General features: G+C 38.9%; 2 protein-coding genes across 2 annotated transcripts; both read right to left on the reverse strand.

The window, feature by feature from the left end:
* Positions 1-487: 487 nt before the first annotated feature.
* On the reverse strand, positions 488-3,341 carry rgs1 (regulator of G protein signaling 1). The gene is made up of 4 exons (XM_028977539.1): positions 2,864-3,341; positions 2,458-2,537; positions 1,999-2,165; positions 488-1,761 (listed from the first exon to the last, which is right to left on the reverse strand). Exons 1-4 carry the CDS (start codon positions 3,007-3,009, stop codon positions 1,585-1,587), a joined length of 570 nt encoding a protein of 189 aa, XP_028833372.1. The 5' UTR covers positions 3,010-3,341; the 3' UTR covers positions 488-1,584.
* A 3,118-nt stretch (positions 3,342-6,459) lies between these two features.
* Positions 6,460-11,329, reverse strand: rgs18 (regulator of G protein signaling 18). The gene is made up of 6 exons (XM_028976744.1): positions 11,242-11,329; positions 10,958-11,036; positions 10,224-10,328; positions 9,634-9,695; positions 8,958-9,124; positions 6,460-7,972 (listed from the first exon to the last, which is right to left on the reverse strand). Exons 1-6 carry the CDS (start codon positions 11,312-11,314, stop codon positions 7,724-7,726), a joined length of 735 nt encoding a protein of 244 aa, XP_028832577.1. The 5' UTR covers positions 11,315-11,329; the 3' UTR covers positions 6,460-7,723.
* Between the last annotated feature and the right edge of the window lie 5,028 nt (positions 11,330-16,357).

Consider the following 16,357-nt stretch of genomic DNA (forward strand, 5'->3'; position numbering starts at 1 on the left):
ACTAGCAAAATGTTGAAAAGCTACGTAAAGTGCTGGTTTAATATGCACCTCTTGTGTCAAGGACTTTATTCAGTCATTTATTGTGCTCCTTTACGTATTTGTGTTCATGTTTTTATCCAGCCCTTTTAGTCTGATGGAGCTTATCTGCATATGGCGGCTTCAGTTCATTTCATGCTAATTGACTGAACCGCTGGCTGAGCTAATTTCAAACAGGCCCAAAAGCACAGCCAAATGAGCAATGGGATGTTTATTTAATTTCATAATTTCATCTAGGCACTCTACAGCACTTTGTTGATTTGTGCTGAGCTTGAATGACAGTTCATGATTAGTGCCGAAGAAGGTATTTACATACACGAGGAATACAGCACTTAATCCACACCTTAATGGCAAATTATTGTAATTAACAATTAACAAAAAGCATGAAACAGGCAGTGGGTGGTAGAGTCCATTCAGAGCTTTACTGTACATTTTAGAGACAATGCATTGGTCAACAATTTAGATTTGGCATTTATACGAGCATTTTATACAAACATGCATTCAATTACTGAAGTGTACATCTGTAATTTCTTATGACAAATGGTTGAAAGCTCACAACTGGCTAAACTAAAAACAAGCAAGGTTTATGCATTGTGCATATTCTATTGTTGGCTGCTTTTCATTAGTATCCATGGTACCGCTCCATGTGGCACAAGATGCTGTTGGCCTTTCTCTTTCCTCTGTGCATTCATCTCTGAGCCTGTAAGTGGCGCTGCCTGCAGCCGCTGCACAAACCAATTGGCAGATGCACAGCTTTCAGTTTCTGTTTCTTTGGGAAGTAACTTGTTAAGAACTACATTGAAAATATATTTTTCTCTCTCTGATGGTCTTTACAAATTTCCTTTATTCAAACAATCAACAGGCGCTAAATCTTGAGCTAAATGTCTAAAAGTGATGAAATAAACAGTGTACTTGGCAGAACTTCTACAGGTTTTAAACAGTGCCGAGCAGGCAAATATATTTAAATGTATTTGTTTTAAATGTCAGTTGAATTGAATACACCAAGCAAATTCAGCCTTGGTCATTCAAACTTTGTGCTAAATATCAGTACTTGACCACATAGTGTCATTTAATTAAACCTCTAAGATATTCGTTGTGTCACTGTGTACAATAATAAATTAAATGTGCATCATACATGAGCTGTGGTTTTATAAAATGGCCTCACTACAAATGTGCCAGTATTTTAGAATGGAACCCATTCCCTTTTCATTAATATTTTTTAAATAATTAGGTGCTCAAATATTTCTCTTCCTCAGTCCTACTATTTTATGGGTAATAGATAAACTTGTCAAAATTTGTTACAGCAGTTTAAAATACTATAAAGTCTGTTGTTACCTGTGTTGTTGGCATGTAAATTATTGTCATCCAATGATAATGAACATCCAAGTTTATCATATAGGTACTAAAATGAAAAACCACAGATGGGGTGGCTGTCTTTGTGCTCTCTGCCTGAGCTTACCGGGAAATGTAATATTTAATATTGTACTGGATGTATGGAGAACTGATCAGGTTTTTTAACCTTTGGAGTTCTGAATGCTTGTGTGAAAGTCAGCTATTGTTTGCTTTTGTCAGAATCCTTTGATACACCTCGGATTTTAGGAACCTTGGGTAACAGTCCCTAGCCATTAGACTGTAGATTAACCTCTGAGCCGTGTCAAAGGAGTTCAGGTTAGGCTGGGAAATATTCTTGGTGATATTTGCTCTGGTACCACAGTCAATGTTGATCTGGAAACAAAAAATATATAATAATATGATGCTATAATAATATAATACTTGATAGAATGAAATGGAAAACGTTTATAATTGGACAACAATGATTAATTTTAGTATTAAACAATCATTGTTCTCATTGTTCAATCACTGTGACACATGTATTAGTATTGGTAAATGTAACAGGTCCAATCACACTGTCTTATTATTGAATTATAGATGCCTTTATACAGTTTTCATGGGTTAAATCACCTGTCTTGGCGCTTCTACTTGAACAAATTCTGAGTAGATCCTGTTGGCAGAGATGATCATCTCAGGTGTGCTCTTGATCTTTTTGTAATCCTCACATGCCAGCCAGAACAAGATGTTCTCCTCACTGTATTCTGACCTCAGGAACTCCTGAAAGGCCAGTTGACCTGCTACACAACAAAAAAACCAAAGGTGAACTATCACTGATCCGCTATACAACAAAACAGACACATCATTAGAATCAACTATCAAAAAGGATTTTATGTTCAAGGTGACTTCAGATTCACAGTGGTGTTGCTGATAAACAATTCATAACATGGATGAACTCCAAACTGCGTGTGAAGGACAAGGCTGAGAGCTTGAATGCATTTCAGAAAGAAAAATCCAGAATGAAACTGGATATTATTTTTTGTTATTTAAGAAAACCCTTCCAGGAATTGACAAATCCAAGAAGATCCTTACATTTGCAGCCCAACAATTTATCGATTGACTCGCTCCAAGCAGTAGTATCCTCCAGTGGATCCTTTGGAAAGCAACAAAATCTACCCTTGAAAAGAGCAATGAGAGCTTTCACTGATGCAGTTTGCAGCCAAAAACATTATTCGTTAAGAAGAAGCTTTGCAACAAAAGACCAGAACCTCTGACAACTTTTCATTCAGAGTTCTGCCCTGGCCACTGAATTATTACTTGATCACTGTGTACACTTCAGGGAAAATATCTCACTACTGCTGTGTTACTGGCTACTAATTCAAACCTAAAATATGCACACTAAAAAATACTGTTCTGATGGCATGAAATGATAATATTATCTACTGATCTGTGCCATAAAAAGTCACTGCCATTAAAATAAGTTGAAAAGGAAACTCACTTTATGGCCATCTTCTCCAGAGTTGTCCTCCTTGTCGGGCCGATGTAAACTTTCACTGTGATTGGTGTTGTTGTGTGTCTTCTTCCATTAATGGAACACATGAAAATCAGTATGCAAAACACTGTTTTGGGAGGGCTGCTGAACATGTCTTCCCGACTTTGGAGAGAGTGGGTTCAGCAGTGATTTGAGTGGCGTTTTTAATATGTCCCCAGTGTGTGGACCCCAACATGTTCATCCATAAATATCCCAAAATGGTCCAAATTAGAAATGTTAAGTCTCAAGTGCCATGGTTAAAGTGAGCTGAATTCTAATTTCGAGGAAATGGTGAAAGGTTGACGTGAAAGCAAAAGAGATGCTAATGCAAAAGAAAAAATGAAATCATGGTTCACATTTACAGTGATTTATGATGATTGCAGCATGGATGCAGTTCATTAAAATTACTCAGCTAGTATTGCATTGCCTGAAGGTGAATCTACATGTGGCTTCCAAATAGCACTGTTACAGACCTGTGCAATCATTTGTCAAATTCAGTGTTTGGCAAGATATTTACTGTGCATAACATCATCATCATAATCATCATAACCAGTTAACTCATCTAAAGGTCAACAATACAATTATAATTTTGTTCAAACTGTCCTTGTCTTCTTCTCCATCACGACCAACAGTACCTATGTTAATCTCAACAATATGCACAATCAAAGAAGTCACAGATAATTCTCAGAGGAATCATTGACTGCAGTAATCATATTTCATATGTAACAGGCTGACTGTGAATGTACATTAGCAGCTGTATATTTCTGCATGTGTGCAGTGCTTTAGAATCTTTTAAAATAAATGTAAACAACTTTTATATGTTGCAAATTCATGCTGAATGGATCTTTATGTTCTTTAAACCCATTAACTTCAGTTTCCACTTCCATTACATTGAGTATTCAAACCCTTCTCCATTAATAACCACTTGACTGTTGAACAAAAACAGGATTAACTTAAAGGTGTCATGGGGGGTTCTCTTTCATCACAGATGCCATGATTTGTCAGCATATTTGTATGCATCAGTAAAGAAGACATAAGTGGTTCAAAAGATTTTGCAGTCTGTGTTTTGTAAGAAAATATTGAAATCATCATCCAGTGAAAATTTGGATCTCAGTGGAAACCCGGCCACAAACAAATGGAGTGTGATGAAACCAACCAGCATCCTGGCATTTGCTTATTATTTTAAGCCATGATTATTATCAACATGGATGCAAGAAACTGGAAGACAGATATTTTAGTTACAGCATTGGCAACATTTGGTTTACCTCTTCATGGCTTATGAACCCCATAGTCTTATGTGTCTTCTCCTTCTCATTCAGATTCTCAGTTTGCTGGTAAATGCCATTTGATTCAGAATTAATTAATTTAACAAGTTGAACTGTGTGGGGATATAAAGTTCTTGACTATCATAATGAGATATTCTGGCTCATAACACACAAACACCAGTCACTGTATAGAAAAATGGAAACCAGCGGTTGTCACGCTCTGTGTTGACATTTCATTTGGGAGTGTTCTAGATCTTCATCAGTGTCAGTTTCTTACTTCAAGATGGTGTCTTACTAGACACTTTGGCTGTGGAGCACAGAGCTCTGTTACACTCATCATCCTGATATGTTCACAAACATACCAGCCACTGTCAATCCTGCTAAGGGTGAGAATTGTTTAATAATTGACCATTTATTAATGGGGATTATCTGTACCTAATAAAGTGCCCAGTTTATGTAGATTCTTTGGTAGATTATCATATTAAATTATACCATTCATTATTTTCTGGTCAAAATGAAATGTATGCTTATGATGATGATGATGATAATGGCTTTTTCCATGTTGCAGGTTAAAAGGTCAAAGTTCAACATTACATCATATATGAGGTTGTTGTGGTATGATTTACATGTTTTATTATAAGCAATATTGCCCTGTTGGTGCCATTTAAAAATATTGACGTGTTATACACATAACATATACAATTAAATAGGTTACATAAAATAATGCCAGGCAAAAAGAGGCCAAAACATCTACAAAAACAGATTCTGGTAGACCTTATCCCTGGCTGTTCCTGTGAATGTAAATCGCAGCAGGTGATGGAAAATACCAGGGCACCCTTATTTGCATCCATAAGGGTTGAGCAAGCCAGAGAATTTGATTTCCAAAAGAGACAAGCATGTGCTCAGATTCCCCAAAGGATGGGCAAATCTTTCATTTGTAAAGCTTCCAAACATGCTTTATAGTCAATTTTCAGCTTTATCATAAGATCCAGATTGAGTTTAACTGCAAGACTTGGTATAAAATACACTTTCACAAGTTCACATGTTAAGAAAGTCAATGGTCGAAAAAAACAGATAATTAAACAAGCTGATTTAATAAATGACAGCTCCATGAAGGAGCATATATATGGATGTAGGGAACCTTACATATTTGGCTTACAATGATTTGGGGTACAATTATTCCCTAACAAGCAAAAGGACCTCGGTTCGATACTGAGCAGAAACAGTCATCTTTGTCACTCCCATCACTCTGGTTTTGTAGGTGGTGGCCTAGCGGTTAAGGAAGCGGCCCTGTAATTAGAAGGTTGCCGGTTTGAATCCCGAGCTGCCGAGGTTCCACTGAGGTGCCACTGAGCAAAGCACCGTTCCCACACACTGCTCCCCGGGCGCCTGTCATGGCTGCCTACTGCTCACTCAGGGTGATGGTTAAAAGCAGAGGACACATTTTGTTTTGTGAACCATGTGCCATGCTGCAGTGTTTCACAATAACCCTTCACTTTCACAATAACCCTTTCACAATGTAATTCCCAGGTGTGGTCAGCATCACTGACCAATTACAGAGCATAGGAATGGAAAAATTGCCTGAATCATTGAAGACTTCTATAAAATCTAATAGAAAGTAAAATGTTGAAATGTCATAATTAGGTCATTATTAAAACATATTCAAGAAACTAAACATATTCAAATAACTAATTTAAAATAATGTCAGGGCAAGACACTGTTTTGATGGGATCTGGCTTGTTATGTGCTTATTATGAGCTAGATACAAATCTGCCATGTATGCATTGGTAATTCTACCAAGTGGAAGCATGAAGAGTAGCAGACCCAAAAATTACCTATGTACTCCACTGCTTTCTTTGATATACAGACACAGTCAGCTTTAATAGCTTTAATCACTGCTAATATAAGTCTTTGTTACAGTAATGTCATCCTGTAGTTGGCTTATGAACATCCAGCTCCATATAGTATGGAAGGTTTACCGTGATGGATCTGTCAGTGTCACCAATTCAACCTTCAGACAGCTCCTGAGACTAAATCAATAGGTTTTGTAGTTCCTGTTTCTTGGGCTGTGTTTGTTCACATCAGAACACAGTGCTATATTTAAAATGAATATAATATAAATTTTAACATGTCTTGTCATTTGAATCCTATGCACTAACATTCTACAGATTTACATATTTGGCAAGTCGTGCCTGCTGTCCATCTCTGAAATGTTCAAAGACGACCACTGGGTGGAGCTCTGTTTCCATTCCAGGCTTTCATCATTTCGATTATGCTCTTGATTTCGTGACGAACATGTGAGTGTTCGTGGTTACACACAGGTTTATTAAATGCCCCCAAAATCATGATTTAAACAATCTAGTGAATGTATGAAAGCAAAAGTTTTTTTTTTAGCAAGTTCTTTTCCTTACTGAAGCAAATTACAGATTAGAAGTTCATATGACTGTGCATTGTCTCTTGGGTTGTTCTGTTCCACAGATTTAATTCACTGGTCTCTGTATTTTATTAATAGAAAAACTCAGCAATCAAACAATGTACTGGGTCATCAGCAAACTATGGTATCTTAAAAACGTGGCAATATTGATACAATAAAAGCGTTAACTTTTTGTTTGGCTTGGTGCTGAATCCCACATTCCAAAATGGAAAAAAGGGCCTGCAGTGATGGAAATGCCATGAAGGTTCAACTCAGTTTGCCAATCTTCTCCTGCATGTGCAAAAATGTGGATGCCATTTTTTTTATTTAATTGCTTATCATTCATGTCTGCGTCTGCAGTAACAGACACACTGGTTCTGAGATGATGTGGTGATGAGCCCCGGTTTGGTACCTTGCATCAATAACCCTGATGACGGTACAGCAGTGGCAGGCAAGACAGATACATGCAAATGCATCCGATTTATGACAAAATCGATCCCCATAACGTTGGCACTTCTCATTTGAGCCTTGGTTTCCACATGAGAATGTGACTCACCCATAAAATATGGATTTCCACTGGGCTTTATCTCTTGTCAGAAAGGCAAAATAATCACTGCCTGTTATAGATTTAACCCTCACTGTGAACTAATTCCACTTTTGTTATTCCTTTCATGTTTCCACACCATTTCAAATCGTAAAAAATGGCACCCTGCACATTCTAGGGCTTGCTATGTGCATGCATAATCGATGCAAGCTTTGAAACTTTTTCAGCTAGGTTTGCGAGACCAGGCATGGAGAAGACTGTGGAGCATGGAAGACAACAACTAGGAGACTGGAATTCCACAATTGATCTTTAGAGTGCAGTATATTTCTATCAAACGTGGTACATTTTTTGACCTCTTGCCAACTACAAGAACCCATATCAATTACTCAACTTACTTCCACAAAATTTCATTACATCTCCATTACAAACACTTATGTACAATTTACAGGTTTAACATTTTTAAAAGAGTAGTTAAAATGGAAAAATCCGACAAGTGACATTTCATATTTAATAATAAGTTAGTCTTCAGCTACAGCACAAGAAAAGGTTAGTTGAGAAAATTAAATACGTGGTGGAAATCTTGGGGCCCAAATTGTCTACAGTAGCTATAACCAGGAACCAGAAGCAAGTTCTCCTTTATCATTGAAAACAAAAGAGCGGGATCTTCGTCTGGTCATTGTGCCTGGAGGTTTTCTCTTAATCAGGCTCAGGTAGACATCTGATGTCAGAAACCGTGGATAGCAGTCTTTCTTCATCAAGGAATAGATTTTGCTCTGTGCTGCATCAAAACAGGATGCTGTAGGGTCGGCAATGTTTTTCTGGATAGTGGCCTTTGTGGAGTGGTCAATGTTGATCTGAATGGGAAAAAAATTACTGCCGATTAAAGAGCAATACAAGATAGAGTGACAATGTGGACATCCTCCATCACTCAACATCAGTGTTGATGCTTCATCTCAAACTTTTGATGCAACTGAGCCCAACCTCTGTGCAGGGCAGATTTGACACAGAGGTTGTGTGGGTGGGACTGAGCGAGAGTGGAGGAGCTCGTCTGTTTTAATATGCAGGCAGGAAAACCGCAAGTTTCTCAAACAGACACGCCCCCCCCCCCAACATTTCAGATGCATTCAGTACATCATCAGGCAACTAAAGTTCAACTTCACCTCAGCAACCATCCAAAGTTACCCCTTTTTATCTCGATGAAAGACTTTTTCTCTGTTTTTTTATTCATGCCATTCAGCTGAGAGGTTTCTTGGTTTTGAATGTGAACGTGATTAAGAAAGTAATTATTTTTGTCATTGTGATACACAGTAAGCACAGTGCACACAATGACCATCACCTTTTTGTCATGGAAGGCAGCCATGAAAGGTGCCCGGGAAGTGGTGTGTGGGGTGGGGGGGTATGATATTCACATCTCACTTCTGTTCCCACTCCTCGATGTAACAGAAGTGAAAGTAAAGTGATTGTCATTGTGATACACAGCAAGCACAGCACATGGTGCACACAACGAAATGTGTCCTCTGCATTTAACCCATCACCCTTAGTGAGCAGTGGCATCTCTGCGGGGAGCAGTGGCATCTCACTGGCACTATGGCAGTTCGGGATTTGAAACGACAACCTTCCGATTACGGGTCCGCTTCCTTACCCGCTAGGCCATCACTGCCCCAATGAGTACCTTGAAGTGAATGCCTTCATTTTCATTTAAGAACATCTCCCCAGTTGTGTAAATGTGCAAATCAACAAGCATCTTCAGCCTAATCAGTATGTCAGCAATGCCGCAAAACAGCTCTTCTACTTTCCAAGTGGCCAGGAAGCTTGAGACAGGCTTAATTGTTCTGATACCTCTTTTGGGGCGTCTGTGTCGATGTAGATAGCATAAATCTGCTTAGCGTTGGAGAGGAGTTTGGGGTTGGATTGTGTTTTCTTGTACTCCTCGCAGGCCAGCCAGAACTCAATATTCTCCTCACTGAATTCAGTCCGCAGAAATTGGGTGAAAGTTTCCACCCCATCTGAGGCAAGCAATAAAGAGAAATAATATGAGGGGAGATTGCACGTTTTAATGGTCAACTTTAAAGTTTCGTTTGAAATAAATCTGAGGGAAATTAAATGTCCCATTACGCAAATTCAAGCTGGCTCTGAGAATTCGGGCCAGCAAAAGTTATGCTGAGCAAGAGATTTGCTTTCTTAAGCTACAGTGAGAGTCTGCGAGCCTACGCAGTGTAGTAAATGAATAATGACATACACTCTTACAGTGTGCACAGAGGCTGCCCGATCTTTTAACCTCATCTCATCATGTGTGAGAGAAACAGAGAGACGGAATGTGTGTTCATGGCAGTTAATATGTCTTTTGAGTTCATGTGTCCATTTCAACAAAGTGCAACATTAATCAGCTGCTTAACCACAGATTCTGGAGAAAAGCTGCTTTCTAACGGAGCATCAGAGTTTTTATGACTACAAAGGCTATAGACGGGAATAAAAGTATGTCAAACAAGTATAAATCTGGACGAAAAGTGCTTACCTGAATTCCCCAAGAGCTCTTCAAAGGATCCATTCCACTTCAGAGCTTCATCTGGTGATATGCTGCAGAGACAACACAAAGTTTAAGAAAAGTTTAACGCATCATAAGCGGCTGTGCTCCCATGTCTTGCCTTTAGTACATTTTACAAAAACACTGCACACAGCTTTCTAAAAAGCATTACAGGGCTAAAACTAAAGCTCTACTGCTCGATAAGCACTTATATTTTTATATTGACCCATATACCAACTCCTGGCACATTTCATTGTCAGATTCTTCACCTTCCATTTCCATTTTTTTTCTGATCATAGGCAATGTTGTTTTTGCACAGTAAAAACAAGCTACACATCACCTAGTCATGTGCATGCCCTCACCCTCAACACCGAGCCGGTGTATGAATGCTAATGACCACATTCAGCACATTATCATGCATTGTACAGATAGCGGGAATCAACGTGCCGCACACTTCACCCTCCGAACATCTCATTGTGACCTTTATTGTCCACATTTAGAACAATAGATTTACTTTATCACCTTTAATCACAGATAAATGAATTAATAAGACTTGTTGTTTTGTTGGACACGACACTGACCTGCTGACTTTTGCTGTGGGTTTCTTATCCGGGCTGACGTTTTCATGGGACCCAGACTTGGTGAGAAGAAGACTAAGTCTGCTCCTTGTATCCTTGTTCTTTGCTCTGTTAGGGAGTTAGCAAGAAAGTTAATGATAACTGGCCACCCGTAGGCCCTCAAAAGCACAGTCACAGTGTGTAAACAACTGATAAATATGGGTTTTCTGAAATAATGCGTATAAGCTATGTTCACAGAGTGCACGCCAGACAGAAAACATATTGTGCAAAGCTAAACAAAGAAAGCCTAGACAGAAGAGGAAGTCGCCAATTTCTCTTCTTATTTGTACGATTAACATAGCAGGGAGTACATCTGCAAATGCAGATTTTCCTATAACTTTTATTACACAGACGCACTATATACGTCTTACTTTCATTGTAAAAAACTCTCAAATTGAAAGTTTTGTATAAATGAAGTCAAACTGATCACAAGGTTTGAGAAATGCTACAATTTATACGTATATAAAAAAGAATCGTGATTATACTCATAATTAGCTTTAGTTGGTCAATCATTTGAATTCATTACAGATGCACACAGCAGAAATACTTTGACCACATCTAAGAAGCTAATGTGTATTTATAAACCATCGCGTTCAGCCATTCACAGGTATCGCACACACAGCACAGGATCAACATGACAATCACAAAAATAATGAATTATAATGCATTAATTTGCAAGGTATTGCACACAGACCTACCCAGAGCTGCTGCCTTTCATTCTTAGTCCATGCACATCAGCGAGACTGGGCATTTTGAAATACACTTCCTCCTCTGGGGCTACAAAGTTAAAATGAGGAAACAGAAAGAGCAAGGACTCCATGGTTTTCCTTCTGTTTTGTCACAGCTGAGAACTGACCCCAGAGCAGGTGACAGCGATGCCTTGAGTCTGCTTTTCAGCGGCAGCATTTCTTTCTGTTTATGAACAGGACATTTCCCTGCCTCTCACCTAACTTCCTGCCATAGGAAATAACCTAGTGCTTACCGAAAGTCTGCGTGGTAGTTCCCAGCCTAGGCTGCTCTAAAAGAAAAAAAAATCTTGTTGTTCCTATCTCCATCTCCAATAAATTCTGCTCAGGTCCCGGTGGTGACCTCTGTGTGGCACCAGCTTGGTTCTTTCTGTCTGAAGTTCCAAAACAATCGTGCCATTTCTTGTGTGCATCTCACCCGGGTTCACTGTTCTAGTTTGTCAGTAACAGCAATGCAACAATAGGCTGCCTGGGTGTGAGATTGGGTTTTATTAGATACCATTTAAAGCCAGTGGGCTCTTTTATTTCCATGGAACCCCTGGTGCATCTGTGTCTCTGTCCAGGTTTCCGCCAGACACCTTGGAGTCAAATGCAATGAATGTGGTTGGGTGGGGGGGAAAGGCCTCCACCGAGACCTGACTGTTTCCACTGAATCAGTGGTTAATGGAGATGGACAAACTCTCAGAGACATGGCAAATGACAACAGGGAATTGGAACAATCTCATGCAGACAGAGACAAATGTGATATCTTTGTCTAAACAACACCTGCGTCAATGACAGAATTCCTGGGAGGAGAGTGGAGTGCCTCTATTTTCCCCCTCGAATGGTGCAGCCAGTAAAAGGTTGGTAGCTTTTCATGCACCCTTCAGTAAACCTGTCTTAGACATATTTGTTGAACAGTGTTTACCAAGACCAACAAAATGAGTGGTGCAAAGAAAACTACATCTGCATCTCAAAGAAACCACTTTTAGGTGGGAACGGTGTTTCTGTTCATTTGTTTCTGCAAGCCTGTGCTCCTCAGGGAGTGAGGAGAAGTAAGTAAATAACTTATTTCAAGCAATTTGATCTTGAAATATAATTTGGGCCTGCGCCGCCTCTTTTATTTTCCTTTGAATCCGTTTCTTTGACACACTCTGCTCAGAGATCAGGAGAGTGGAAATGGCGTAGCGTGACATGGCTTAGTCCTGTGAGAAATGAGTTCAAGGTGTGTGTCTTAGAAATTGAGTCTTATCTTCACTCTGCTCTCATGTTTTGCTCACATGGCCATTTTCCATGTTATATAAATTATTAAAGGCTATAGGAAGAAAAGGAAACAGGCAGTTTGCTTGTATGCATGTTACGTTACAGCGTGAGAGTGTATGTGACCTCAGTGAGAATGTCGAGGCATGCCTGTCTTTTGAGATCCCATTTTGTTAGCAACACATCTGACACCCTCTTAAACATTCTGTGGCCTTGGATGCGTTCAAAGTTGAATTTAACATACTTTGCACACAGTACAAGGGCTAACTAGTTTGCTATGCCAAGCTAATTAACTTGTCTTTTCTCACTGTTTTAATATGGCTATCCTAGAAAACTGTTTGGGCGGAAAGTAAACAAAAAATTTAATCAAGACCTCATTCAAAACAAGCTATTTATGATAAACGATTACTCACTGATCTCGTTCATATGTATTATAGCACATTAAACCAAGCAAAGCACTATTCTGGAAGATAATTTTAAGCCAGCTCTTCTGATTAATGTTTTCTACAAAAAAAATTAAGCAATTTAAAACAATCCCATTTTCCAAACCATTTATATTGTGTGATTTAATGTTTTTGTGCTCCTACTGCCGTTAAATATTTGTGTAATAAGTTAAAAACTTTTAAGCCTGTAGTCTTGGATTTTGTATTAATTGAAAACTTAATTAATTTTGTAATTGTAACTAAATTGAAAAGTAAATTAAATGAATTTGCACATCTTTAACCATAAAATGTGCCATGAAATTAAAGTGCAATTGTGTGCTTACTACAGTTATTCTACAAACTAATTAAAGGACATTGTTTGGGTATATATTTCTCACATCACTGTTTTTGAGCCAGAGCAATTATTCTGCCGTATTGTTTAATTATATTACACATTATATCCCTGGCTATTCAATGCTTAATAATGCTTCAAAAACTGAAAGAGAGACTTGAAGGTTCTGATATGTGGCAGTCATCAATAATTCGCCACAAGTTTTAGATATATGCTCAAGATAATTAAAGATGAATTATTACTGAACCAAGTTCCACACTTCAGTCTTTGAGTAATTACCCTCACACAAGGTCAGCTCCAGCCTTGTATGAAATTCATCGAGAACCTTTCTCATTAATGCTGACTGATATCAGTGACTGATAATAAGAGACTAATTACAAGAACATGGATTTCACTGGCATTGATGAAGGTCTGGAGATTCTCAGGTGTATTTGCGCTGGCAAAAGGCCTTTGGAAAGTGGGTCATTCAAATTTGACTGACAATGCAAACCACAAAAAGTGATAAACATGTACCTTTCATGTGTGGCCTTAACATATATGCCAAAGGTGAAGTAATGGGTTCTATTGGAAACATCATCCTCTATTATCTATTATCATGTATAGCGTGGGTGGTTGCATAAAGATCACATGACTTCGTTGAATAGCATTTGATGACAACAGTCTCAATATGTTTAGCTATCATCAAACCCCATCACCTATTAAAACTGCTTTTCAAAAACTGAACAGTACAGAAGGGGAACTGAGAGATACGAAGCTAAATGCGTGTACAAAAACAGTGACTTCCTCTCCAGTGTTCAGTTCCTCTCCTCTCGCTGTAAGGGCAGCCTTTTTCTTTACAAGGCTACACAGCTCTGCACCAACCAGCGGGTTAATCCAGTGCTTAATGCCATGCAGTTTGGTGCCATCAACAAGGGCACCTTCCTCCTACCCCTGATCAGATCATCTGTACTGCTGTCCTGCTGTGTGGAGTCTTATGCCATAAAATATGCACTTCCTCTGCTTTCATGTGTTAAAAAGAAAGAAATGCTGAATTGAGTAATTTGTTTGTGTCAGTACTCGGAGATACAGCATCATTGTAGCTGTTAGGTCTTCCTCCTGGCTGTGAAGCAGGTGCTCCTGAGAAGAACACTTTCATCAGTGGAAGAGCCCAGAATGTGTGGAACTGAATGTGGGCCAGAGCAGTGATCTGCCTCATGGTGAGGCAGGCCCAGAGTCTGTCAGAACAACCAGGGCTGACAGTCTTCAGCCTTGAAGGGGTATCGTTGCGGGGAATGAGGCGAACGTCCCACTAATCTCAGCCACTTGCCATCTCTGCCTTTTCATCATCCTTCTGTATTAGATATTCCGTTTCTGAGAGCCAATCATAACCATAACTTTAAAAGATGTCACTTAACAGTCATGTCTGTCTTACACACGTATTGATGCCTTTGCTGGTTTAAACCAATGCTACTGCTGCTGCTTCTACTCCTACAACTAGTTGTAGTAGAAGTAATAATAATAATAATAATAATAATAATAATAATAATAATAATAATAATAATAATTGTGGTAGTAGCCTAGGGGTAACACACTCTCCTATGAACCAGAAGACCCAGGTTCAAATCCCGCTTACTACCATTGTGTCTCTGAGCAAGACACTTAACCCTAAATTGCTCCAGGGGGGACTGTCCCTGTAAATACTGATTGTAAGTCACTCTGGATAAGGGCCTCTGATAAATGCCGTAAATGTAAATGTAAACTCTCAACCAGAATCTGCATCATTGTCAGGATCACAGCATCATCTTACTTGGATCTCCCATTCTGCAGGACTGCAGAACTTACAAGAAAACACAGGGTTTCCTGTAAAGACATTTGTGTACATCAGCGCAGAGACAGCAGACAGCAGACAGTGCCTGGATTCTGAATAACTGAAACAAAATGGCTGGTCAGCACAGGGGAAGTCAGTTCCTGCGAACAACCACAAGTATAACAGATATGAACCACAGGCAGGGGGTATTTGGGTGGCTTAAGTTGAAGAGATGTTCAGAAGACAAACGTTGCTTAGTGTGTGAGCGGGCAAGTGAGAGACTGAAAGAGGAAACACAGTAAATTAGAGCAATGAAGAAAAAAGAAGAAAAATAACAGTTCAGAGCACCATTGTCACCACACTACACTACCGTGACAGTAAACAGATTTGAATGGCTACATATTCACAATTTAAAAATGTATTTTTGTTCAGAATGTGCGGATGTAAGGGCTTCTGGCCCACATGGTCTCTTCTGCCTCCCTCTGGTGATGTGAGGCAGTAATGCAATTAGGCCATTTGAGTCTAATTTATTTTTTCACCTTGGTTGTGTGTTAAGGATGGGGTCTTCTGAACTGCTGTGTTCTTCAGCATTTCCCAAAGGTTAGCAGTTAGAATACAGTCAGGATTCCATCAGGAAAGAAAAGGTCCATTGCTGGAAAAGGTCCATTACTGGCTTCATTTTATTCCCATGTAATGGTGTGTCAATTTCTCAGTTAGTGCCATTCAAAATTGTTTTCTGACCTCACTTTGATCATTGCACTCTATCTTTTCAGGTTTTAAGAAGTCCTTTTCATAATAGTTATTTTTTAACTTGATACAATCTTGTATCACCTTGATACAATCTTTAACTTGACCCTTCTGAAATGCAAAGACATCTTAAACAGATTCATCTGAATTATATTGGTCATAGAATAGTTAATAGGGGCTCTCGATTATTTTTCCATGTGGTGCCTTTTGTGAATATATAGTGGGTAGAATTTAGAATTTGATGTGTGATAGTGATAAAATAGTGATTGCATTAGTAAAAATTAATCAGAGGCGACAAAAGTACACATGTTCATCACCCATGTAGAAAGAAGTATAGATACTCATGATTAAGAGATGAAGTACTGACTCAACTTGCTTACTCAAATTAAAGTAAATCTATGGGTTTTGAAACCTTCTTAAAGTACAAAATAAAAAGTAAAAAAAAAAAAAAACAGTATTTCTGGTCCTCATATCAGATTAATACAATTGGCAAAACATTAAATGCTTGTTGTGCTCAAGATGGAGGAATTACAAACTCTCTGTGCATGATAATAAATCCAGGACCTTCTTTTCAGCAGCAAGTGAATTATTGTATCATGTGTAAGAGTTTGGATGAGTGTGTAAGATTGAGCTCAGGGTCTTTAGAAAAGTGAAAAAAGTGAAGTGATTGTCACATGTGATACACAGCAGCACAGCACACAGTGCACACAGTGAAATTTGTCCTCTGCATTTAACCCATCCCCCTGAGTGAGCAGTGGGCAGCCATGACAGGCGCCCGGGGAGCAGTGTGTGGGGACGGTGCTTTG

This window comes from Denticeps clupeoides, chromosome 4 (assembly GCF_900700375.1).
Source record: "Denticeps clupeoides chromosome 4, fDenClu1.1, whole genome shotgun sequence".
Taxonomy (NCBI): domain Eukaryota; kingdom Metazoa; phylum Chordata; class Actinopteri; order Clupeiformes; family Denticipitidae; genus Denticeps; species Denticeps clupeoides.